General features: G+C 40.0%; 1 protein-coding gene across 3 annotated transcripts in view; it reads right to left on the bottom strand.

Annotated features, from left to right (window-relative positions):
* LOC130909991 (glutamate receptor ionotropic, delta-1-like) overlaps window positions 1-27,640 on the bottom strand; it is a 261,884-nt gene that overhangs the window by 213,713 nt on the left and 20,531 nt on the right. For all 3 annotated transcript variants that reach the window (XM_057826984.1, XM_057826983.1, XM_057826982.1), the window contains one exon: window positions 25,342-25,497. Coding sequence is in view for 2 of the 3 variants with exons in the window: in XM_057826983.1 (XP_057682966.1) it covers window positions 25,342-25,497 (156 nt within the window). In the remaining variant the exon portion in view is untranslated. The remainder of the gene's footprint in view (window positions 1-25,341; window positions 25,498-27,640) is intronic.

The raw sequence follows: 27,640 nt of genomic DNA on the forward strand, positions 1-27,640 counted from the left end.
TTACAAGATGTTGGTGGTGCCTGCAGCAATTTCCTTCCACATTTTTTACATACAGATGGCCGATAATGACTTCAAACTGCTGATTTTAATGTCAAAAATCTGATTTTTGATTTTTCTTTTTTTCTTCCTTGAACTCCAAAATTGTGAAAAGCCTTCCTCCTCCACATTTATTGCACGTGACATTTTAAGGGGTTTACACTACTATTCTCCCTGGATGTCAATACAGGGGGTCATGCCGGGTCGCAGTGTACGCTCAACCACCCCCCCCCTCCGATGGAGGCAGCCAGATCCGGAGCGGCGGCCGGCTGTCGCGCTCGAGAGCGAGCAGCGCCGATCGTCACGGCGATAGCGCGGCGCTCCATCGTCGGCGTTTAGGCGGCCGGGATCTGCTGCAGCAGACCGGCCGCCTGAGGGCTCCATGAATATTTTATGCCGAGCTGCGAAGAAAACATTCAACGCGCCGACAGAAACAAGAAGAAGAAGAAGACGACGACGGGAAGGCTAGAAGGGAGACATGACGACCAAGAAGATGACAAAAGCGAACCACAAGAACAAGGAAAAAACTAAAAGATGACAAAGTTGACAATGTCAACTACAAAGAAGACCAAAAATAAAAAGTCAACATTGAAAAGACAAGCTCGGCCGCTAAAATAACGGAAATAACGTGATGATGATTGTCATGATATTTTTAGGGGATGAGGTAGGCATGAGTATATTAGTCCAGATAGATTCTAGTGAAAATTGACTGCTGTTTTCGGACATGAGTGTCCTCTTTGTTGGCCCAAATTTAAAAATCAAACAAAAGCAGAACAGTTCTGATTTCATGTGAAGTCAACTTCACATTCAAGTGATCGAATGAAGAAGCAAGTGAAAAGGAGAAAAGGCCTTATAGAAGTTATCTATAAAAATAAATAAATAAATAAATAAAAACTTTTTTTGTAAAAGGGACTTTTTGTTCGAGCGCACTCAAAGCAACAAGAAGCACGTCAGGGACAGACTCGGCTCGTCTGTCGCATTCACTTTTTTTCCATTTTTCAACATAACAGATGTTCACAACAAATCTCAATCATATGTTCGGCACACGAACGCCATTCTCATTTTGGTTTTCATTAAAATGCCACCTGTAATTATGGTAATGTAGGTAGAGTAATTCCCTCGCATGTGGGAACAGAGTGTTGCAGTGGGGGGGTGGGGTGGAAGGTTCTGAAAGTTTCTGAGGTGGGAGTTCGATCATAAATAATTTGGGGGGAAAAATAGCTTTATATATATATATATATATATATATATATATATAAACACAGTGGTACTTCAACATACGAAGTTAATTCGTTCCAGGACCTTGTTTGTAAGTCGAAATGGTCGTATGTCGAGCAGGATTTTCCCATAAGAAAATATTATAATTCCATTAATTCGTTCCACAGCCCAAAAACCTACACTAAATCCTTGATAAATACTGCTCTTATCATTGCAAATAGCAATTACAAAGAGCAAAACAATTTATGAATAAAAATCTGAACAATAATAATAGTAATAATAATACCTGTAATAATGTAACTAATCGGGTTCTAATGTGGCAGACTTTTTTTGCTGTACCTGAAAGCACCGCGGGGTTGACGTGACAGTGAGCAAGAGAGCGCGGTTCTATTTTATTTACTTTGTTTTGATGCTGGCTTGTTGCACAAATTGATAGAATAAATGATTACAAACCTGACAAAGCTGGCGATTTCTTTGGCGATGTTACCACAATAAGAATTGTCACCTTAACTTATAAAGACTGGCAAACGGAGGAGGATCGCCGGCCGAGATCGTCATTCTACGGCCCTATTGTCGACCCAGTTCATGGATGCACATACCATGCTTATATTTTGCTAGCATTAACATGTTTATTTCAATGGTAAGCGTCACCTTTTCTTTTTTTCTCAACCTGCACTAACCTTTTGGGATCCAGTGTTGATTTCTCTCACAAGAAAATCAGCTGTGCTTCCGTCTTCTGGCAAAACAAATAAACTGCGGCGCTGTCAAAAATCGTCGTATTTCGAGCATGTCGTCGGATGAAAAAACAAATGGCAAGTCAAATTTTAAGTCGGATTTTGAAAAGATCCTGTGTCGAAGCACCACTGTGTATATATATATATATATATATATATATATATATATATGTATATATATATATATACATACATACATACAGATCGTCCCCGGGTTACAACGTATCCGACTTATGTGATTTCAACTTTATGACACTGGCTCTCATCTGCCATTTTGTCTCCAGTCGTTTTTTTATTTAGTCACGTAACAGTTTCTCGTTCGCCATTATCCACTTATTTTTCTTTTTTCAATATTACTCATAATACATGTTTTTGGATAGTCATCTTGAGATCTAGTGGGTATTTATGGGTACTTAATTCGGACAGAAATTCGGGTTACGTCGCCAGCATAGGAAAAGAACTTGTTGGTAACCTTGGGACTACCTGTATAAACATATATATATATATAAACATATATAAACTCCTGCTAAAACGATTTATAAATTAACTCTAGTAATTCGATGAGAAAAAAGCTTCGAATCAAATTTTGCTGCTTAGAGTATTTGTTTAATTAAAGTGACGTTGTAATGGTTCGTTTTGATAGTATTTGCATTTATAGATTTGGGTGGATACACTGCCCTCTAGTAGCAGCAGTGAATATGACATAACTCATTTAACATGGCGGAATCCAGCTGCTCCCTGTCAACACTAACATAAGGTGAGTTTTGGTTTGAGATGTTTTTTTAATGCATTCGGAATTTAGTTAATTGGTATATTTAGCTGTTTTTTGTGGGAATATACGAACGATTTGGTAAGACTGTCATCAAAAATTACTTTTAGCATTTTATAGCATTTGCGCTAGCAGCTAAAAACCAATTATTCTAATTTAGTTCGAAATGAAAGTGCATTTCTGCATAGTTTAAAGAAACACAAGTTTTTGTTGTTATTATATTTTGTATTCACATTTAATGCTCTTTTGAAAGTGCAAGCTTAGCAAGCCGAGAGCAGAGAGTCCCTCAGCATAATAAAGACAACAACAAAAAAATGCTGGTTTCCATTGCATCTACGCTTGCCCAAGACCGCCTTTTTATACTTTCACTTGCGGCCTTTCACACCTCATTTAGGATGCAGGAGGATGCTCCGTATGCGTTCGTGTACTGTATTAAGTGGTAATGCACCGCACACACACACACCTCCTATCTGTATCCTCAATCTTTATCCAATCACAGCAGAGTGTGAGACGTTGTCCATTCGCATTGAGAGACTTTGCTGATGTCAGCAGTAAAACACACACACACACACACTCACAATGCCCTCAGTTGTACCCTTGAGAGCTTCATTAGCTGATGACAGACAAGCTTCAGTTAGCATTAGCATTCTCGCTTCCTGTCATTGGGCTACATGTGCTTAGTTTTTAAGCTGAGAAGCAAAAGTGAGAGTAGGTTATTACAATGTAAGTAATTTATTCAATTAGACTGTGCTGTTACACACACTATTTGGTATTGGTTTTTTGAATGCAGTATTCTTTAGAAGTCTGGAGAGAGGTGACCCCTTTTAGGAAAGGTGATTACGAGGAATCAGGTTTGCTTATATTTGAATTAGTAAGAAAAAAACATTGCCCAGCCTCCGCTTCCAGTCTCATCTCCAAGTTGCCGTCGCCATGACAACAGGCTAAACAGTGATGCATGGCTAGGACAATATTCATGAGCCACTCGGGCTTCGTTTTGTGCCAGAGTGGCTTATTAGTGCTTCTGCATCTCCTCCTTCCCTTTTTTTCGATCTTGAATTCTGTGACCTTGGGGGTAACGCGAAGGCAGAGTGACATTGACGTTTTGCTTCTACAAGACCAGGGGGAATTGCTGCCTTTCCTTAAAGGGGAAAAAAAACTAGCCGCCAATGACAGCGATAGACGCCCTAGCAATTTGGACTGGGAGGACTGTCCGCAAACAAAATCATTTCCAATACTCTTGCCTTGTGACACCAGTCTACGTGACTGTGTCGGTATCCTCACCTAACATCCTTCCTACCGGCTGCATCAACACAGGGTGGCGCAAACATCGTTTGGCCGGCTGGTTCGTGTCTACACAGCGACCCGGTGGCAAAGCGGCCACGCTTTGACAGATCGCTCCGGACATTCCGATAATGACTCGCTGGGGCTTGTCGCTTCCGCTCGGCGGGGCCTGTGATCGGCCGGTGAAGCAGCATGTGCGCGAGGACGACGCCCTTCATAGTTTGGCTCAGCTGGCGCCGTGTGGTCCCGAGCGGTTGGGGGACAGGGACATCGGGCCCGATTTGACGGTTTCACCTCGAGGATAAAAAAACACTTCTTTCGCTTCCTTTTCCTGCCTCGGCTTGGTGAAGATCCTCGAGCTAGCTGGAGATTATTCGCACGCGCTGACACACATTACACAAAACGGCCCAATGCGAACACACACACTCACAGATTTTCATACACTGGTGTGCGCGTGTATGATACAAAAGTTTGTTCTCTGACATAACATAATGGTGCTTAGTTCCTACGCAAAGAAAGATCAACACAGACCAGCCAGTGTGGGTGTCTTAAGTGTGTGTGTATGCATCAAAGCAATTGATACTGATGATGATTGTGATCACGTGATCTCGTCTTCAGTTCTGACATGAGGCCTCCAGCATGTCATCTCACATTACCATGGTAACGCTGGCTGGCTGCAAAACATGCACACTGAGTGTTATTCATCAACCAACGACTGAAGTCGGGCGATGGCAGCGAGCCAGCATACGATGGTGTTTGGATCAAGAAGGAAAAAGAAGGAAAAATACATTCAGAAATCCTATTGCAGGGATGTAACGAGGCGCTGACAGTCCGCAGGTCAAACCATTAATAGACTGGTGGACTTTACTACTCTGCATCGACGTTTCATGCTTAAAGGTCCTGTAAAATGGAAGTAAACATCAATAAATGATTTGACTGGGCCAAAGAAAAAAAGTGTTGTTAACAAAACTGCCAAAGTTGAATGAATAAAAACAAGTGTTAAACGTCACTCAATTACTTCGACTTGTTACTGCGTGGAAAATGGATGCTTCTTTGTCTAGCTTGTTTCCTTTGTCATCAATAAAATTATTAGCAGTGCTAGTTAGACGTAAGTAGTATTAGTAGACAGTAGAGGCGTGCGAAATTTCCGATTCTTAGATTATTCGCGATTCGGCCGTGGAAGATTCGAGAACGATCCACAAACATCCAAATTCCGATTATTGAATTATACCAGGTAAAGCGGAATTAAAATACAGTCAGCGCAGTCTTCAGGACGCAATGAGGAACGGACCGAGAGTAAATATCATGTTCAACTCATGCCGCTAGATAAAAAAAACAACAACAAAAAAACAATAATACCTGACTGCGGCCGACAGCTGCTTCGAACAACGCACAGTTGCTAGTTGCTACAAACATACGGCCACATACGGCTATAGTAGATATCACATACTGGACTGTCTCAGAAAATTAGAATACACAATATTCTAATTTTCTGAGACAGTCCTGTACATTAATCCACCATTTAAAGCAGGGGTGTCCAAACTTTTTGCAAAGGGGACCAGATTTGGCGTGGTAAAAATGTGGGGGGCCGACCTTGGCTGACGTCCTTTACATAGAACAATATACAGGACTGTCTCAGAAAATTAGAATATTGTGTATTCTAATTTTCTGAGACAGTCCAGTATATGTAGAACTAGATGCACAATGACAGACGACGGCGCTGGTAGAACATGGAAAAAGAACTAGATGCAAAATGACAGACTTGCCGTTTAGCAGTTAATGCGTTGTTAACAGCCGCCATCTTAAAGCAGTAGACGTCTCTAGAAGGCTCTGTTGTAGCGAACATAATTAACTTTTTATCTAAAATACTCCTAAATCGGCAAAATCATAACTTGAATCCATCTTTAAATTATGAAACAGTTTTAAAACTTTGACATGTCCAAAGTAGACGGAAGGGAAATTATGGAATAACGGGAGAATTTTAACAACTTTAACGATTGATTCACATCATTAAATTAATTGAAAGTAGTTTAAAGCTGCTGATACAGAATGAGACTTGAGTATTTTATTTACTGTTTTAAACTGTTAACATGATAGTGAAATATTAGTTTGGTTTAGCCTGAGAGGATTTTTCAACATCAATAATCGATTTATAATCGAATTGGAGCCTCTGAATAATAATCGTAATAGAATCGTTAGGTGCCAAAAGATTCCCACCTCTACTGGACTGATGCTTTTTCTTAACCCTTTATAGGGCAAGTGACTATTTTTGGTAATATTTTGTTTTAATTATGAAAAAGCTTAACCCCATAAAGGGTCACCTAGTCCTCAATAATAACATTTGCCATGGCCTGCATGACCCAAAGTGTGATGTCTGCATGTGTAGAAACTCGGTCTAGATTATAATGTAAATCAATAAAACATTATTAAAAACTAAATGATTAACATTAAAATTAGTAAAAACAGAACTCCACTCTCATTATTGCCCCCAATAACTCTTGAAAATTGATTTTATTTTTCATAGTATTTAACTTATCGCCACTGACAATGACCGACGTCCAATACATTTAAACTGGGCGGACTGATTGTTAATATTTCATCGCCATTGTTGGCGCTAGACGTCCGCCCATTTCAATCCAATCCAGTCAAAATGGATTGGACGTCTAGCCTGTCAAAGTCAGCCAGTGAGTTAAATAAGCACCCTTTAAAGAGTTAACGGTTTGAATAATTTCGGGGAACAAACACATGCCCTCAAAAATATCTGTACATGGCTGGAAGTAGTAGAGGTAGGTGTAGAAGTAGCGGTTATAGCAGTAGTATGATGGGAAGAGAATTTGAGAGGGCGTGTTTTCCGAAGTCTCAACTTCTTCCCACTGCCTTTTAAACACCACTAGTTTTGTGGGTGGTGTTTTGTAATCATTTTACAGCAAACGTAAATGTTGAAACAGAAAAATGACACAAAAACAAAAGAATAAATCGTGAGCTGACAGAGATGTTAAAAGGAGCAGAACGATGGGAGGTCTCGCTAGGGCGGCGTTCACCGAGCTTTTAACGGCAAGCCGAGCGGCGCCTAAGCACAGTTTAAAGAGCAAAAAGCAAACGAAGCGACGCGGCGTGCGCGCCGCTCGGCTTCACAGAGTCTTCATAATTAAAGCCGCGCTCCGATAAACGGGAAGAACGAGAGCGAGCCAGCGAGCGGGACGAGCCCCCCGGCCGTCGGCAGTGACGCATCCCGTCGTCTTCATCTTCATCTCCGTCCCTTTTGTTGATGGCTGCGAATCCGCGCCTCATCTTGCCCTCCTTTAATCCTCACGTTCACCACTTATGACTCTGAAGGAGATTTTGAGGAAACCGCGGCTCTTTTTTACTTCCTCTACGAGCCTGAAGGCATCAATGTAAAAGGGTACCACTGTACCTCATTAGGAGTATTTGCATGTATTTGCATATTTGCGTCACTATGTTTGCTAGTCAAGGTCAAAGGCACATTCATTTTTAAGCGCACTAAAATTTTGCTTGAAAGGTTTCACTTTTTGGATGCAATTCCCCTTCCCAAAAAAACTGAAAAAGGCCTGACCAGGTTATCTACATTTACTTTCATTTCAATTGATAAATATTCAGTAATTTGAGATTTAATCGTTTTGAGATATGAGTGTCAAGTAGACATGTGCCGATTACCAGTGTAGGTTCACTATCCTCTTCCCCTCACTATCCACTCGCGGTGCCTGCGCGGGGCCTGCGCTTGACAGTGACGTTCCTTATTCTTGCTATATGATTGGCCGAAGAGTCGAAATCCGGAAATCCGGAAGTCACTCATTTTCATTAAACGGGATTCAAAAAACTAAATAAATATAGCGATCGCTTCCACACACATCCAAGCGGTCCATTTCATTCAGGAGCATAAAAAAACGCGTGTATTATGAAATAAACATGATTTTTCATGTCAAAGGCACTTTAAACTTCTCCTGTCTTTAGTGGAAAATTTCCTCATATAAGTCGTCCATGGTTAGCCAAAGAAAGAACTCAACATGATGACCGCCGTTTAATTTTTAAACAGGCATTTCACGGGAGAGCATTTTGACTCTTCGGCCAATCATATAACGAGAATAACGGGACGTCACTGATAAGCACAGGCCCCCCCGCGAGTGGATAGTGAGGGGAATAGGATAGTGCGCCTACACCGGTTTCAAGGTAAACCGTGGTATGAAAACGTCAAGGTTTCAAAACCGCAAATATTTTCCGTCATACCGTCCCTAAGATATTAGCTATTATTTATGTCCCCAAGCCCTCACTTGAAGTTGTAAGGCTCAACCATCCCCCTCCCGGTTGTTGCTCAGTGTCAGTGAGTCAGCTGTGCTGCACAATGGCTGGAGAAGGTGAAACTCCTGAACATTTTCCCCCATTGAAGAAAAGGAAATTGCCGGTATGGGAATACTTCTGTTACAGAAAAGGTACAGACGGCTGCGGCTAATAGGAGGAGGGCCAACCGACATGTAAAACATGTTTGCGGAGGGTGGTTGCCGAGGAGGCAATACCTCCAATATGATTTCGCATTTATACAAAATTATAGGTTAGTAAACACTGTCATGGACCTTTCCCACCAGCTACGAGAGTTAACTCCAGCGTGTTTAGTGTGTCTAGCGGTGGTGTTTATTTCTCTCTGGCAACTGTGGGTTGCGAAAGAGAGTGTGTGCATAAAGTAAACATGATACTTGTCATACACACGTGCTTTTTATGGAATATTTTTTTATTTTAATTTTATATAGATTTTTTTTTTTTTAACCCTTTAACACCTAAGCCTATTTTGGCCGAATTTGCATGCATTTGATGTTGCCTTTATATTTCAAAGAAAAAACTGTTTACAATGGCCAAATTGGGTCCCTTTTTTCAGGACACATTGAACTTCATGTCTAAACTGTTGTTTTCTTCACTGACCAATTATAATCCACATTTTGGACCCAAAAAGACAAAAAAATCCCAAAATCTTTTTTCAAAATTTGTAATGTTGACGTCCCATTGACAACCAAACATGTTCAACCAACCGTTTTGAAGCTTGATAATATTTATTCAACTTGTTAGGATAAACATTCAATAGAAAAAAATAAGATTGAATAGTTTTATGTTTGACAATTCAACACAAACAGCAGGTATGGTCATAGGCGTTTTTGGCCTTTACACATACTATGGTCAAAACAGGCTATATAGTGTGCAAAATAGTGAGAAAAAAAAAAAAATATATATATATATCATCTAACACAAAAAGGGTTTGGAAGATATCTCTTTGTGAAGTTAGGTGTTGTACCCATCACCTTATCAAAAGTATATACGTACATGCAATCAAGCTTGTCGCACACACATCTACATAAAAATTGAAAAGATTATAGTGAAGAAAAAATATATATAACTTTGAAAAAAAGTTTTAAAAAATATTGACAAGTAGTTCAATTTCTTGGATTTTTCAGGCATGCGACCCAATAAAGTTTTTTTTTTGCGCACTCAATAAAGCTTCTTTTTGAACAGGTCACGGAGCTGCGTCACACACAACGTCACACAGCCTACTCTTTCGCCGTTTGCGCTCTGCTGTCACTTCTACTCGCCGAGACGCCGATTCATCAGAGGAAAACAACGACAAATACGACTCATCTTCTTCCTTGAGTTAATGTAATAATGCATTAGCTTGTGCTAAATGTAGTTTTAGATTCATTCTGCACGTTTCAAAGTTGCTCGCTCAAACCAACCGGTGTTGTGCATTTTCCGGCACGACACCGGCCGCTGCTTGCTTCGCATTCCTCGCTTTCAATAGTTGGCGCCTCGCTCGGAAATTTATTAAAAATGATCACATTCGGTTCGTCCTTCCTGACATCACAACGACTCTTGGGATAAGTAGTCTTTTGTGCTGCTTTCGCTTTGAAAAAGGACAAGAAATGATGACAATATGGAGATGGATACATGGTCCATGCAGCGTTTTAATGCTTATTTATGAGTGCGATAAAACTATAAAACTCAAATGACATTATCTCCCGTTTTTCTTGGCCGATTGACTTCAAATAAAAACTGGTGTGGACATCAACTTTCGCACTTTCAAACGAGACCAACCAGCAGTACGTGGGTGATGTAATTACAGCGTGACGAAGCTTCAAAGACGATATGCGTAAACGCGTCGCTGCCGACACGTTCGGTGTTAAAGGGTTAAACCTAACATTATACTTATGTTCCAATCTGCTAATGTTTTGAGAAATACAAATCCTGTTCAACGTAAATACGTTTTTTGTTTTGTTTTGTTTTTTAACTCAGATATCAAAGTAAGTTACTCCAAGTGACACATTTTAAAGCTGTAATTGCAATACCGTGATACCGTGATATTTTGGCTTAAGGTTATCATACCGCCAGAATGTTATACAGACAAAGGCCTAAGGGAAGAGACTGTACTATCCCATGTAGGGTGGACATTTCCGCAACACCAATAAGGATGACACTCTGTGGAATTTAGTGATTAGATATAAAACATTTTATCATATTTAAAAAAGTGGAGCGAGGTTCAGCACCAACAAATAGTCATGATTAGCAGCTAACCGCTAAGATGCTAACACAACCGACAACAATTGAATTAAATTCAGCAATTCACTCTTGTTAACAGCTGCATTGACAATGGAAAATCACTCACCTGTGGCAATGGCACCTCCAAGTGAACAGCAAATCATATTTTGAGGTAAAATAGCACTTTAACATGTCCTACTTGTGGCAGCTTACAATGCAGCGAGCACATGCATATATCCTGGTCTGGTGCAAATTCAAAAGTGAGGACACATAATTGTCGAGCTCAAGGCTTCGCAGGACGCCGGGCGAGGCATTTAAACGAAGGACTGTCCTGCATAAATCAAGAATGGCCACCCTAATCTGCAGACAGCACTGTAGAATGTTATTTCGAAAAAAAAAATTCTGAATTCACTTTAGAGTGGCACACTCAACTACACACAGATAAGAGCCATTTTGAACAATGTTCAATTCTAGTTGTAAGTCTCCACAGTGAATTTTGAGCTGGCACTATTGAAAGACGGCTAAACTCAAGCTGCATTCAAGCTTTCAAAAGACTTTTGCAAACTCAAGCATTTTACACACGAGATAGCCGTTTGCACTTGAGGATCAAGACCGAGATTTGTCTGTCAGTAAAGGCCTAAAGTCAAGGATACCTGCACTTCAGCGATAATTCCTCGTTTCCCCTGTGTAATAGGAATGAGTGGAAAACAGACTCTGCTTCTGCTTTTCTCTGTGGAGCTGACTTGTTTGTTTATGTCATGGATTCCCAAACACAAGAGTGTGCCATGGGAAATTGACTGCTGGGCTCTTGGGAAGGGCCCAATTTCACTTATATACTGTAACTCGCCTAGGAATGATCATTTCCTTCAAATAAGGAATCTCTGTTCATCCGTCTTGAGACATAGAGTAATTCAATGCTGCTGTAAGTGCGTGTGTGTGTCTATCTTCGTGTGTGTTGTTTATGTGAACGCATTTGTAATGTGTGCCTCTGTCTGTTGTGTATGTCATGGGTGTGTGTTTGTCAGTGTGTATATCGTCTATGTGTGCCCGTCACATGGTATAGGGAGACACAAGCCTCTGCCAGCATTTTTCATTCCCAAGTTTCATAATCTGAGCGATAGCTTCAAATGCTAACCATCATCAGCAGACGGCAAACACACGCCCACATTAGAAGCTTTGTCTTTGATCCAATTTATAAATATCTCACAGTGTGAACAAGTTCACCGTTAAAAACCAACAAGAGGCCAATACGCTGTCGCGTCTCACACGGCTCGTCATGAGATGCCCGCATGACCGCACAAGTTCCTTAAACACATGTGGCTTGCGGTGACTCAGCTGAGTTAACTGGCTAGCAAAAGACGTTAGCGTGACGACGCAGCGGCGGTGTTTTGTCGCGCGCTAACGAGGCAGTAGCCAGAGCTTCTTCATAATTCATCAATGGCGCATCAAAGATACATGAGTCCTTATTAGCCAGGCACGGCATCTTTAATTCAGCGTTTATTCATGAAGTGGCGCCGCGCTGACGACATATTGTCAGCACGGAAACACAAATAAAAACATGCCAATGTTTGTGTTAAACAACATTTATGCACTGTCGTTAGAAAGTTAGAGATGAAGCACATCTACTGTGGGAGACAAAATATAAGTGATTGGCCTTTTTGACTGTGTAGTTACAGTTCTTGCCAAAAGTATTGGCACCACTACAATTCTGTCAGATAATGCTCAAGTTCTCCCAGAAAATGATTGCAATCACAAAGGCTTTGGTAGGAATATCTTCATTTATTTTGCTTGCAATGAAAAAAAAGAGAATGAAAAAAATTTAATCATTATCATTTTACACAAAACTCCAAAAATGGGCCGGAAAAAAGTATTGGCGCCCTCAGCCTAATACTTGGTAGCACAACCTTTAGATGAAATAACTGCGAACAACCGTTTCCGGTATCCATCAATGAGTTTCTTACAATGCTCTGCTGGAATTTTAGAACATTCTTCTTTGGCCAACTGCTCCAGGAATCTGATACTTGAAGGGTGCCTTCTCCAAACCGCCATTTTCAGATCTCTCCACAGGTGTTCTATGGGATTCAGGTCTGGACTCATTGCTGGCCACTTTAGAAGTCTCCAGTGCTTTCTCTCAAACCCTTTTTTAGTGCTTTTTGAAGTGTGTTTTGGGTCATTGTCCTGCTGGAAGACCAATGACCTCTGAGAGAGACCCAGCTTTCACACCCTGGGCCAAACATTATGCTGTAAAATTTGTTGGTAATCTTCAGACTTCATAATCCCATGCACACAGTCAAGCGGTCCAGTGCCAGAGGTAGCAAAGCAACCCCAAAACATCAGGGAAGCTCCGCCATGTTTGACTGTGGGGACCGTGTTCTTTTCTTTGAAGGCCTCGTTTTTTTTCCTGTAAACTCTATGTTGATGCCTTTTCCCAAAAAGCTCTACTTTTGTCTAATCTGACCAGAGAACATTCTTCCAAAAAGTTTTTGGCTTTCTTAGGTAGGTTTTGGCAAACTCCAGCCTGGCTTTTTTTTATGTGTCTGGGTTTAGAAGTGGGGTCTTCTTGGGTATCCTACCATAGAGTCCCTTTTCATTCAGACGCCGACAGATAGTACGGGTTGACACTGTTGTACCCTCGGACTGCAGGACAGCTTGAACTTGTTTGGATGTTAGTCGAGGTTCTTTATCCACCATCCGCACAATTTTTTGTTGAAACCTCTCGTCAGTTTTTCTTCTCTGTCCACATCTAGGGAGGTTAGCCACAGTGCCATGGGCTTTACACATATTGATGGCACTGTGCACGATAGACAAAGGAACATCCAGGTCTTTGGATATGGACTTGTAGCCTTGAGATTGCTCATCCTTCCTCACAATTTTGCTTCTCAAGTCCACAGACAGTTCTTTGGTCTTATTTCTTTTCTCCATGCTCAATGTGGTACACACGAGGACACAGGACAGAGGTTGAGTCCATTTTAATCCATTTTAACTGGCTGCAGGTGTGATTTAGTTAGTGCCACCATCTGTTATGTGCCACAGGTAAGTAACAGGTTCTGTTAATTATAGAAATTAGAGAAGCATCACATGAATTTTCAAAGGTTGCAATACTTTTGTCCGGCCCATTTTTGGAGTTTTGTGTAAAATCATAACGGTTTTTTTCCCCCCATTCTCTTTTGTGTTTTTTCATTGCTAGCAAAATAAATGAAGATAATACTACCCAAACATTTGTAATTGCAATCATTTTCTAGGAATAATTGAGCATTATCTGACAGAATCGCAAGGGTGCCAATACTTTTGGCCAGCACTGTATGACTAAACTCAGTCGTCTTTCATACAAAATCAAATTACCTACTGATATACCATTAATTTCACCAAGCAACATCTTGTGGACATAATTGCAGGTGCTTATGTCTGTGTATTTCTGTGCTTGTGACTCGGCGAGTGCACTTTTGTGCACTTGTGAATGTTTGTGACAGTGTAATTCTCACTGTGTATCTGTGACTGTGTGTTTGTGACAGCGCGTTTATGTATTTGTAAGTGTGTGTGCACATGTTTAATTGAACACGTGTGGTTGCAGATGAATCAACAGGTGGCTCCCGTATGGACTGACTGAAGACTGCTCCGTCTCCCAGCGGTTGTCATGTCAACCGCAGAGGAACTCACTGAATGTGTGTGTGGGTGTGCGTGTTTTTGTGTGTCCCGTGTCCCCTGAGAGTGGCACTCGTGGACGGGTATGAAGATTGGTGCACTTTAAGAGTGGAAATGGCAAACGGAAAATATGATTTGCAGTGAAGGTTCGACATTTTAAACCAAAGATGAGTAATCACGTCATCTGTATTGAAATGTGCGTGAGATGCAGGGCAACAACTAGGGGTTTCTAGGGCCAGGTTCATACCGCACATCTTAATGCACAAATCCGATTTTTTTCGTGTTTTTTCGACTCGAGTGAGGCATTAACTTGACGGTCTGAGCGTGACAAGTCACATAGAAGTTGAAGCCTTTTCTCTTTGGACCATCTAACTGTTTGCATTACTCTAACGCACAATATAATCAATCAGGGAATTGTATCGTTTCTCGTATTGACTGTTTGACACACCCAACATAAAACAGATAGCACTTATACCATAGTTAAAGGAAAACAAGCGGAATATAGGGCATAAGAGATAAACAACGCCTTCTTATCACGGAAGCCCAACGTGTCCATTATGCAACTGACTGAGCAAATTGACGCCGACAAGCCCAAGTCTGCACCACCAACTCTCGCAATCAATTCTCCCGGACAGTCCAGAACAAATGGGGGGACGCCCTGTCCCTACACAAGGAACACGGGAGAACGACAGATATCCAAGAACTCCTTTGATGCTGAGGTGGCAAAATCAACAACCCTCGTGGCCCTGACAACATCAACTCCCGAATCCTCCTGTCCAATCCAGAAACAGACAACAATCTCAAACACACCCTTCTTCCTGCCCACGGCCCGCCCCGCAAGACCCTTCATAAGACTGAATGTTTAACTAAGCGTTGTCATTTTTTCTCGGGAACCTTTTGTTGACGTGTGATAGGGTGACCTTGCCTCCTCGCCCGAGTGTTTCCGTTTCGTCTTGCCGTTTTGATTGCTGTCGACCTTAATAAATTGTCAACTTGTTTTCAGTGAGCCTTCTTTAAACTTTTCAAAATGGAGTCAGTACAAAGGGTTTAAGACTAAGGTGAACAAGCAGAGTTTGGTCTTCTGGCCGGGTTGTCGGACTCTCGCTGGCACGGGTCACTGGAGCTGCGGCAGCGCGGGCCAGGTGGTTCGGCTGGCGCGATTCCGGCGGTCTGACTAGAAGGTCAGATTCCTTCAAAGTGGACCACTTCTAATCCGATCTGGGTCACTTTCATATGTGGCCTGAATCCGATCTGGTCTCCCAAATTGGAATTCAAGCAGCAATTACATCAGCAACAAAGGTGGTTAGAAGCGCGTTACATGTACTCCGTTACATTTACTTGAGTAACTTTTTGAGAAAAATGTACTTCTAAGAAGAGTTTTACTGAGTGATACTTTTTACTTTTACTTGAGTAGATTTGTGAAGAAAAAACGCTACTCTTACTTCGCTACTTTGGGCTACACAAAAGTCGTTATAATTTTCCTCCAATTTTCTACATATTAGATTTATTATTTTTTTGCCAGCGATGCCAAGAGTGGAGATGTGCCTGGTGTATTACCGGCGTAGCTCAACCGATTTACCCAATGAGACGTTGCAACAATAAAAACATGACTGACTTTTATTGTGTGTATTTCTTTGGCCTAATGTAGTTATGTAATGGGTTATTGTACAGTATCATTATAACAACAGTCAATATAGATAACTTTGTGATCGGAAAAAAAAAATACCATTGTTTAAAAAAAAAAAAAAATCAAAAATATAAGCAGTTACTGACAATGTTACTCATTATTTGAGTATTCTTTTCACCAAATACTTTTTCAGTTGTACTTGAGTACATTTTTTGGTGGACTACTTTTACTTTTGGCCCGAATATAAGACAGTGTTTTTTGCATTGAAATAAGACTGAAAAAGAGATGGTCGTCTTATATTCGCGGTCTAGACATTATACCCATTCACGACGCTAGATGGCGCCAGATATCATTGAAGCGATGTTCTGCCATGACAGATCTCAGCCACCCTCCCAATTCACGACGCTAGATGGTGCCAGATATCAATGAAGCGATGTTCTGTCTTGACAGATCTCAGCCACTCTCCCCATTCACGACGCTAGATGGCGCCAGATATCATTGAAGCTATGTTCTGTAATGACAGATCTCAGCTACTCTGAAGATTAACCAGTTTGCATTATTTTATTGCAATGTTTTTCCTTATTCAGATTTGTTTCAAGACAATAGTAACAGACTTCACTTTGATGGTTAATGCAGTTATTGCAATTTTGTTGTTTTATCACAATAGATTGCTGCATCACAGAACTGAAATTGATCCTATTTTTCTTTTTAAAACCTTTCATGTTGGCTTAATTCATTACTTCTCAAATAGTTGGGCGCGGGGGTGGGAGAGGGGTCGCAGAGCCATGCCGTGGTGGCGCATGTGACCTCGGGGAAACTTTTTTTTTGCTGCAGAGTGTGCAGAGTGTGCGCAGTATTTTTGAACTAAATAAGAGCACACAGAAAACAATACAGAAGGGGACGAGTAATGACAAGTCTATTTACTGTGTGTACAAAGGTTTGCAGCGGACAGCGGGAAGTCAAATCAATTAAGACATTTAGAACCCGATCACATTGATAAACGCTTGATTGTTTTTCAGCGAAAACGTGCCGAATATTGCCAGCAATCATCCCTCTTTGTCAATGTTACAGCAGTCAACCAGCATGCATTGTTAGCATGCTCAGTGCAAAATAACTCAACATCATAGCAAAGGACCTGATACTGGCTGCAGCAAAAATAAAAACTGTCACCCTGTCCAATAACACTGTCGTTTAATTTAAGTTTATTATCATTGATTTTTTTTTAGGTTTTTTTTTTCAGAATCAAATGGTCATAAAATGTACCTGGAGTGTATTTTTACAGTTTGGATGTGACTTTTTTATTCAGGCAAATTGATGCGCCTTAACTCTTTTCTGTTACAGACAAAACAATGTTAATAAAGGTATACTTTAGTCTGATTTTTATTACTTTTTTCCTTTAATATAAAAGGACAATGTTATGAAGAGGTGTTCTTATGACAATAATTTTCAAGACAAATAGTACTATTTACAGTGGCGGCAGAGTTGGGGGGCGTGAGAAACGTTTATGTCTTCGTGGGGGATGGGCGTAACAGAAAATAATTGAGAAGCACTGGCTTTATTGAAAACTACACATTTTTAATGAGTGTTAATGTGAAAGGTTGTTTTTCAATTTGTATCACGACATGGACTGGCAACCAATCCTTTCTCTTGTATATGCCCATTATTTGTTTTTTAATTATTCAAATCTGTACTTTATTGCTAACTACTTTGCGGACCCCCAAGCTACGTTTCGCCAAACCCTGCACCAAAGAACACAACACATATGATGAACGCGACACCTCGAAGGCAGAGTGTTGCCTTCATTTTTGTTCAGGTGTTGCTTCCAAGTTCAAATGACTTCCGAGCTGCACGTAAACACAAACGAGCGCCGCAGGCAGACTCGGCGCAGAAACTGGGACACGGCGGCATTTTATCGAGTGGAAATCTCAGACCTGCCTGGATTATCGCCTTTGATTCCAACACCTCAAACTTGACGAGTCATGTATCGCTCACCTCGCACTGCCAACACGCCAGCGAAATGAGGACAGGTGATGTTCTCCATCCCCCCCTTCAGTCATTTGGAGCTTCTCAAACTAAACTCTACTAACGGGAAGGCGATTTTAAACTTTAAGTCCTTTTTGCACATGCTGGTGACAGAGTCCACATACACACTTTGAACAAGTTAGCCTCATGATGTCATCACAACAGCACTAATTGGCAGCAAGTGGAAATTCAGGGGTTTTTTAGACACAAGAATGTTATTACATGAAACCTACTGGCAGAATATTGGATTGTGTACCTAATGAGGTGCTAACTGTGCACAATTGTATTACACCATGATGGACGACACAGAAAACTGCATAGTCCATTCCTGGAGCTCATTTTGCCAATCGAAGTTCCTCAAAGTTAAGAGGCCTGGGATTCGCTCAATTTACCCTAAATGGTCACACACTGAGCCAACAACGTCCAACACTATCCTCTCATTGGCTGACACCCAAGCTACTCAACAGGATAGACCCCAACTTTAAATGTACACACATTCAGTCGTAGATTCTACAGTTTAAAACATGAAAAGAAAAATAAAACCTGCAGTTCATACGCATGTTTCGTACTACAGAATGTTGTTTTAACTCATTAAGTTAGTTATGCAAAACCAAATTTTGTGCGACCACTTCTTGGCATACTTGTTTTTGAAATATTTATCTAGAAAGGGCCACTAGCTGACGCTTATTTGGATGAATTCCCCATAAGAGGTTTGCTTAAAATTGGCCTAAAACGGCTGCTCCATATCAAAATGGATGACTTTCAATTCTGCATGTATCCTCAAGACTTTTTCGGTGTGCCGTTAAGATAAACAGCCAATGTCATGTCAATCTGTTAAACTGCTACCCGAAGCTGTTTTTATTTTTGGGGGGGGGGGGGATAATGATAAACACGGCAATTCCAAGACATGCAGCAGACTGATAAAGAACACTCTTGAATTTTTAAAGTGAAAAAATAAATTCAAGCGGCACCAAAAAGAACTCCGAGAGTCAACAACGCTCACATCACCAGCCAGCGTGCGTGCGTATCCTCGCGGATACATTACATCCTTCCTGGTTTTCCTCTGCCACTTTGTAAGATGCTACGACTAGACATCTAACGTCTACTGGTCCGATGAATTAAACATGCTATCGTGCTAACCGAGGCCGTGTTTGTCCGCCGGCCGTCGATCATGTTTTATCTGACGAGGGAATAACTAACTGCCGTAAATTTTGTTGGGGATGGAGCACCCTTTTCAAAAGACGCTGCAGCCAAGAAAATGATAATAATAACAGTCAAATGTGATGTATTTCAAATATACGAAGTTCTTTTCAGTAAAAGTGGGGCTACCACCTAGCTATGCACTGGTTAGTCAAAAAGAATTTAATGTCTTCAGGGCTGTACATTATGCTTTTTCATCAGGAGGAAATTTAAAAAATTAGGAGCACAGGAAAAAAAAATAAGAGCATTTTTTATAGTGAACTTTTATTATAAACATCAAATAATGTACACATACAAGCACTATATTTGTATCTAAAGACAAAAAATATTGAAAAACATTTTTTATAGTAAAAACCAGAGGTGGGTAGTAATGAGTTACATTTACTCCAATACATTTAGTTGAGTAACTTTTAAAGAAAAATGTACTTCTAAGAGTAGTTTTACAAAGCCATGGTTTTTACTTTTACTTGAGTAGATTTTTGAGAAGGAACTCTACTCTAACTCCACTTCTTTTGGGCTAATCTAGTCATCACATTTTTCCTCTTTAATCTACATATTTTACTTTTTTTCTTGAAACGACACCAACAGTGGCTCTAGCAGTTTCACCAATGAGACGTTGCAACAATAAGCACATGACTACATTATACCAATCAGACTCAAGCTTGCTGTTCTATGATCAAACCGGCCTGTTCAATCACATGGAGTCTTTAAAACACCGTAAAAAAATTAAGTACATACGAAGTTAATTCGTTCCAGGACCTTGTTTCTAAGTCGAAATGGTCGTATGTCGAGCAGGATTATCCCATAAGAATATATTATAATTCCATTAATTCGTTCCACAGCCCAAAAACCTACACTAACTCCCTAATAAAAACCGGTTACTATTGCAAGTAGCAATTACAAAGAGCAAAACAAATAAAGTATGTATAAAAATCATAATAATAATAATATTAGTAATAGTAATAATCAGTGTTGTTAATAACGGCGTTACTAACGGCGTTATTTTTTTATTTATCTAATTAATTACTTTTCTCATCTTGGCAATGCCGTTACCGTTACTGAGGACGGAAAGGCATGCGTTACTATGCGTTATTATATTGGTCGAAAAGTCTGAGGGAGACGGACTCACCGAGACGACAGAGCAGAGCAGGAGTGGGGAGGAGGCAAGAAAGTTGTGACGCCGAGCAAACGCGATGCTAAGTAGCTCCAATAATACATGTTGTAGCCGATAGCCTACAAACTACGCACACATGTTATGGTAGATATGGTAGACATGGTAGATATCACATATACTGTATATAGATATAACTAGATGCAAAATGACAGACACGGCACTAGATGCGTTAGTAAACAGCCGCCATCTTAAAGCAGTAGACTTTTTAGGACGGCTCTGTTGTAGAGAACCTTCCTAGCGAACCTAAGTAACTTTTTATCTAAAATACTTCTAAATCGGCAAAATCTTGAATTGAATCTATCTTTAAATCAGTACTTCTCAAATGGTGGGGCGCGCCCCCCCAGGGGGGCGCAGAGCGATGCCAGGGGGGGCGCGAGTGACCTCGGGGAACATGCTTTTTTTTTTTTTTTTTGCCGTACTAGAATAACGTGTACTTGCACATCCACTCCGTGGGTGGCAGTGGCGCTCTCATTTTCAAAGTGCGTGCAGTATTTTTGAAGTAAGCAAGAGCACACGGAAGAGACTCATGCAGAGCTGGACTCACGCAGCGACCCACTGTCTTCTTCGGTTCTCACGTGTCCGGCCGAGAAGTGCCGTTTTCGGCTTGGGATCGTCACGACCACCGCCCTCACCTACGGTTCTCCCTCGGCCGCCGAGAATGCGCTTTTTTCGGGCCGTTTGCCTTTGACTTTTAATATAGTGGAAAATGAGGAAAGACCACTGTTTACTGAGTCTAAAAATGATTATAGCGGAGAAGCCAAATCAGTTAAGACGCCACTTAAAGACATTAGACCTCAATCTCATTGATAAGCCGCTTGACTATTTTTCAGCGAAAATTTGCCGAATACTGCCAATTTTCACAATCGTCCCGCTTTGTCAGTGTTATATCAGTAAACCAGTGAGCACTGTGGTGAATCAGCGAAAATAAAAACTTTCCTTCTGTCCAAAGACCCCCCCCCTTCTATTCAGTTTTGTTTTTTTTTCGGTCAAATTTTTTGGCATGTTGTCCTGAAGAGTAAATGTTTCTAATCAATTTGAATTTGTTATTATTTACTGATTTTATTACATTTTATTTTTCAGTATCAAATGGTCAGAAATGTACCTTGAGTGTATTTTTACAGTTTGGATGTGACTTTTTTTTTTTTTTTTTTTTTTTAACTTCAGGCAAATTGATGCGCGTTAAGTCTTTTCTGTTACAAGCAACACAATGTTAAAGAAGTTATACTTTATTATAAGTTGATCTATGTTACTTTTTTTCTTTAATAGAAAAAAAAGGACACAATGTTAGGCTGAGGCGTACTTATAATAGTAATATAGACGAATGATACTATTTACAGTGGCGGCAGAGAGTTGGGGGGGGCGCGAAACATTTATGTCTTCCTTGGGGGGGCGTAACAGAAAATAATTGAGAAGCACTGCTTTAAATGATGAAACAGTTTTAAAACTTACATATGTCGAAAGTAGAGACAAGGGAACTAATACAATAATGGGAGCAATTTTAACAACTTTTAACAGTTGATTCAGGGTAAAGGGTAAATTAGGGTAAAGAATTGGGCTCGGGCCAATTGTACCAAAAACCTTCACAAAAAACTTCACATAGTGTGGCCAATGTTTTTTTTTTTTTTGTTTTGTTTTTTTGTTTTTTTTTTTGAAGGGAAAAAAAAAAGTAATTATCACCAATTACTTTGCCAAGTAACTAATTACTCTTACATTCAGGTAATTGAGTTACTAACGCAATTACTTTTTGGGAGAAGTAATTTGTAACTATAATTAATTACTTATTTTCAGTAAGATTAACAACACTGGTAATAATACCTGTAATAATGTAACAAATCGGGTTCTAACGTGGCAAACTTTTTTTGCTGTACCTGAACGCACCGCTGGGCTGATATGACGGTGAGCAAGAGAGCGCAGTTCTATTTTAGTTTCTGTTTTGATGCTGGCATCAGTGTTGCACAAGTCTATGGAATAAATGTTTAGAAACCTGACAAAGCTGGCGATTTCTTTGGCGCTGTCACCACAATAAGAATTGTCACCTTAACTTATAAAGACGGAGGAGGACCGCCGGCCGAGATCGACGTTCTACGGCCCTATCTTCGACCCAGTTCATGGATGCACACACGATGCTTATATTTTGCAAAATTTACATCTTCATTTCAATTATAAGCATCATCCTTTTCTTTATTTTATCCACCTGAACTAACCTTTTTGGATCCAGTGTTGAGTTTTCCCACAAGAAAATCAGCCGTGCTTCCGTCTTCCGGCAAAAAAAAGAAACTGCAGCGCTGTCAAAAATCGTCATATTTAGAGCATGTCGTCGAATGTAGAAACAAATGGCGAGTCAAATTTTACGGCGTATGTCAAAAAGATCGTGTGTCGAAGCGATCGTATGTCAAGGTACCTCTGTATTTGACACAGAGCACCGCCGTCGACTCGAAAGCGCAGATTTTGATCTCTCTCCCAGTTTTTATTTGGCACCGATTGACCACGGAAAACCGGACATATGATCCTTTTAGTTTTATAATAGGAAATATGTTTTCTCCACTAGAGGGCACTCGTTGTCTTTGGATGAATAATGCTTCGTTTCTGTAGATTTTTTTTTCTTTCACCAGAATTCCATGATTTTTTTAAAAATATCTTTGGCCTCTTATGTAACAGGTTATAGTACAGTATCATAATAACAGTTCATATCGATAATTTTGTGCTGAGAAATAAAATACCATTGTTTAAAAAAAAGAAAAAAAATAGCGTAAGCAGTTACTCACAATGCTCCTCATTATTGAGTAATCTTCTAACATCATACTTTTTTACTTGTACGTGAGTACATTTTTTGGATGACTACTTCTACTTGAGTAATATTATTTTGAAGTAACGCTACTCTTACTTGAGATAAATCTTTGGCTACTTTACCCACCACTGGTCAAGACGCCTAGCACGTTTGGTTGAATTCATTCTGAGATATATGGCAGGAGTTGGGACAAACTCCTCTAGACTTGGACCCTCCAGAGTTATCCTCATTAGGTCTTCCGTATCTGTGTCCTCTTAATCCTATTCAAGAGAAGCCCCTTTTACATTGAAATAGGCAGCACTATCCGGTCTACTACCAATATTCACCAACTTTGGCCAGAACCTATTCAAAATTGTGGATTTATAGAATCACAAAAATGAGAACTGTAACATGATTTAAGTTCACATCCAGGACTTTTAATTCATTTTTTCAAAAATTGGTTCAGTAAAATGCATAGTTTTGAGTATGGGAGTAGTCAGAGATGTTCACTACTAAGATTCACCAACCTTGGTCAGTACTTATTCAGATTTGTGAATTAACAGTGCCACAAAAATAAGAACTGTAACCTACCATCTACTACTTCTGGTCCCCGTTAACCGCAAAAATCGAGGAATCACTGTATTTACAGATCATAAGATTGTCTTCTTGCGTTACCAAAGGGAAGCGTTTAAACCAATCTGGCTTTCGGCATATCTTCGGACGCGATACTGTCAGACCCAGAAAAGTAGCGCAAAGTATCACCCCCCCAATTTTGTTTTTTTTTTTTTTGGGGGGGGGGGGGGGGCGCTATTTCGCGTTTTTTCACTTATCGAGTCGGGTTCTGGTCCCGTTAACCAAAAAAAATGAGGGATCACTGTATTTACAGAACATAAGATTGTCTTCCTGTGTTAGACAAGGGAAGCGTTTGAGCCAATCTGATCTAATTTGTAAATCTTGCTAGCAGTGTCTCTCTGGCTTTCGGCATATCTTCGGACGCAACTGCAGACCGAGAAAGCATCTCCTGCCGCATTTCTCTCGCCAATTTCCTTTCCCTTCTTGGTTAAAATCTTTTGAAAATAGCAATGAATTTTCTTCATTGCCACTGTACCGTGATTGAAATCCCGCTGTTTCATATGCCCCAAACAACGGGGTGCAGTTGAATTGTACCTCAGCGATTACTTCGTGTAACGTTATGTTTTAGCCCACGTTTTATTGGTCACGCCACCAATCACCAGCCCTATTGGAGGCATACGAAGCCTGTAAGAATGGTCAGCTCTAAAATAACTAATGATTTAAGCTAAAAAATATGGGAATCTTCAAATCTATTATATTTTTCAAAGCAAAATGAAAATTAAAGCGGTAAAATCTGTGCTCACAACAAATTATTTTTAGACACAAATGTGAGCAAAACGCTCGCACTGTAAAGCCCTGGTTTATCAGCGTCAGTGGCAATAAATGCGTTAATGAGGACAAGCACTATTATACAGACATACTGTACATGTGGAAGCTTCCAAATGTTGGTGACAGTTTCACAATTTTACACAAGCACACACACCCCTTCAAGACGACAGTGATGGGGGAAAAGAGAACGCGCTCATTAAGAAGATAAAAAATATCTGACGGTGGAAAAGAATTCACATTGTCAGGTGAAGAAAATGTAACGAGCACAGGAAGGTGAGCGGAAACAAGGAAAAACGATGTCTTTTTTTCCCTCTAAATGGACACTAATTGGACCCAGTCACATGGCTCATAGTCTGAAAATTAGCCTCATTTGTCGGAATATTAATGAGCACTTTAATCTAACAATGAAGTTCATTAAAAACTGGGTGTGTGGGTGGAAGGCCCAGATTTAGGGGTATTGAGTCATTGGATCTGGATCATCACCCGGCACTCTATGGATGTCAATTCCACAAGTTTCAAGTTTTAAGGTCACCATCAGTAAGCTTGAAGCTTGTGGTCATAACAGTCAACCATGGCAACATCGACGTCATCGTCCATTCCATAATCCATCTGCATCAATCTGTTTCGGCATCATCATAATCACTAAGCTTAAACCATAGCTCCTGTATTAACCAAGACTACATCCTGAGCTAAAAGCAGGACCAATGTAGGAACCAGAACTACAACCACAAGAAGAACCAAAAGATAAGCATGAACCAGAACCACACGCAGAACCAGAAACATTGATTGAATTTGAAGTAGAAAAAAACTAAGCTTGAAGAAGAACAACCAAAGAAGGAGCAGAATCAAAGTTAAGATAGAACCAGAATTTCAAGCAGAATCACAACTACAGAAGAACTATCAGACCATGTAGAACACTTCAACTTTGTTGCTTACCTTCTTGAACTGCTTGGAAAGGATTGTTGGGTTCGATAAGTTTGATAGAGTGTGTGATCTTCTCACTTTGTAGGACATCATCACTCAAACTGAGGTCTGACACAGCCAGCTGGAACACTTCATCGTCCCGGACTGCATTCTCCTCAAAGATTGCACCTGCATCACATTGAGCAGCAGGTCAAAAGCTGCCAGAAAGGCGCAATAGTACTTCTGTTCTATTTTGAAATCACAGCAGACAGACAGACCATATTTTGATTTACAAAAAAAGAGAGACATAAATGACAGATTTAAGCGATCTTTCGCCGGTTACTTAAAGATTTCCTATAACTTTATGCATTTATTCATTTTCAACACTGCTTATCCTTGTCAGGGTCGAGGGCTGCTGTAGCCTATCCCAGATGACTTTGGGCAAACGGCGGACAACACCCTAAACTGGTCGGAAGTCAGTCGTAAGGCACACAAAGAGGCAAACAACCATCACAACCACCCCGCCACCAGTGTTGTTAATCTTACTTTAAAAAAGTAATTAATTACAGTTACAAATTACTTGTCCCAAAAAGTAATTGCGTTAGTAACTCAGTTACCTGAATGTCAGAATAATTAGTTACTTGGCAAAGTAAACTGGTGATAATTTTCATGTTTTTTTTCTTAAAAAACAACAACAACAACAAAAAACAGGTCACACAATGTGAAGTTTAAAGGGTTTTTGGGACAATTGGCCCTAGCCCAATTCTTTACCCTAAAGTTAACTAGACACGGGTATTGCGGATATTGCGATAACTAGATAGTAACCTTTGCTATGTGTGGAAGTCATTTAATGTTGTGAATTAACCGTTAAAGTTGTTAAAATTGCTCCCGTTATTGCATTAGTTCCTTTCTGTCTATTTTCGACATGTGTAACTTTTAAAACTGTTTGATAATTTCAAGATCCAATTTTGCCGATTTAGGAGTATTTTAGATAAAGATTACTTAGGTTTGCTAGGAAGGTTCTCTACAACAGAGCCTTCTTGAGAAGTCTACTGCTTTAAGATGGCAGCTGTTTACTAACACAGCTAACACTTTATAATAGCTATCCGATTTACTAGTTAATAGATCATTACTAAACTGTTGATAAATTATTTATTGTTGATTTGTGAAGTATTTGTTAACAGTTTGTTAAGTATTTACAGGGTGTTCTTGACCTGAAACACAGTTTGTATAGAAACGTTTCAAGTTTTTGTGTGTAACGTTTGGCATTTCTATCTTTTAAGGTTAAGAAATGCCGTTCACTTCAAAAGAAAAGGCATTTTGATAAGGCATTTAGCAGGCAGAACTCATGTTGCACATTTATGAAAAACTGCCATAGAACCAACACATATTTGTACTTTTCTTTGTATATTTAACCAATAAAACTTATGACCTTCAATATAAAGTGTATATAGTTTTATTAAGCTCCATCAACTAGCATGGGCTTTGAGAATGGGGTCAACCATATTGGAACACCCTGTAAATTCTTAAACTGTTAACAAATACTTCACAAATCAACAATAAATCATTTATGAACAGTTTACTAATGCTCTATTAACTAGTAAAACTGATAGTTATTATAAAGTATTACCCTAATGCATCTAGTTCTTTATTATACTTGTTGCTAATGTCTGTCATTTACATCTAGTTCTGTATGTATGTGATATCTACCGAAACATCATGTGGGCGTAGTATGTAGGCTATCGGCTACAGTCAGGTATTATTGGAGCCACCTAGCATAGTAGCATCGCAACGGCAACATTTGCAACGGTATCACACTCCCTTGCTTCCTCCCCACTCCTGCTCTGCTCTCTCATCTCCGTGAGTCCGTCTTTTTCAGACTTTTCTCGCGGTCGTCAACCAACATCACAAAGCATAGTAACGCACGCCTTTCCCGCCTCAGTGACGGTAACGCCATTGCAAAGATGAGAAAAGTAATTAGATTACTCACCACTGAAGAAACTCATGCCATTAGTAACGCCGTTATATTGTAACGCCATTATTAACAACACTGCCCGCCACTGAGATGATTGAAGTCAGGTAAATGTATCACTAAGCCATCACCCACTCACTGTTTTAATATATTTAAAATATAACGTAAATATATACTGGTACTATTGCAATAGCCATTACACGGAGCAAAACATATAAGTTATGAACAAAAATCGTAATAATAATATAATAATAGTAATACAACAATACCTATAATAATGTAATGGAACGGGTTCTAATGTGGCAGATGTATTTTTGCGTGGTGTAACTGAACGCACCATGTGGCTCACTTGTCAGAGTG

The sequence above is a fragment of the Corythoichthys intestinalis genome, chromosome 21, assembly GCF_030265065.1.
Source record: "Corythoichthys intestinalis isolate RoL2023-P3 chromosome 21, ASM3026506v1, whole genome shotgun sequence".
NCBI lineage: Eukaryota > Metazoa > Chordata > Actinopteri > Syngnathiformes > Syngnathidae > Corythoichthys > Corythoichthys intestinalis.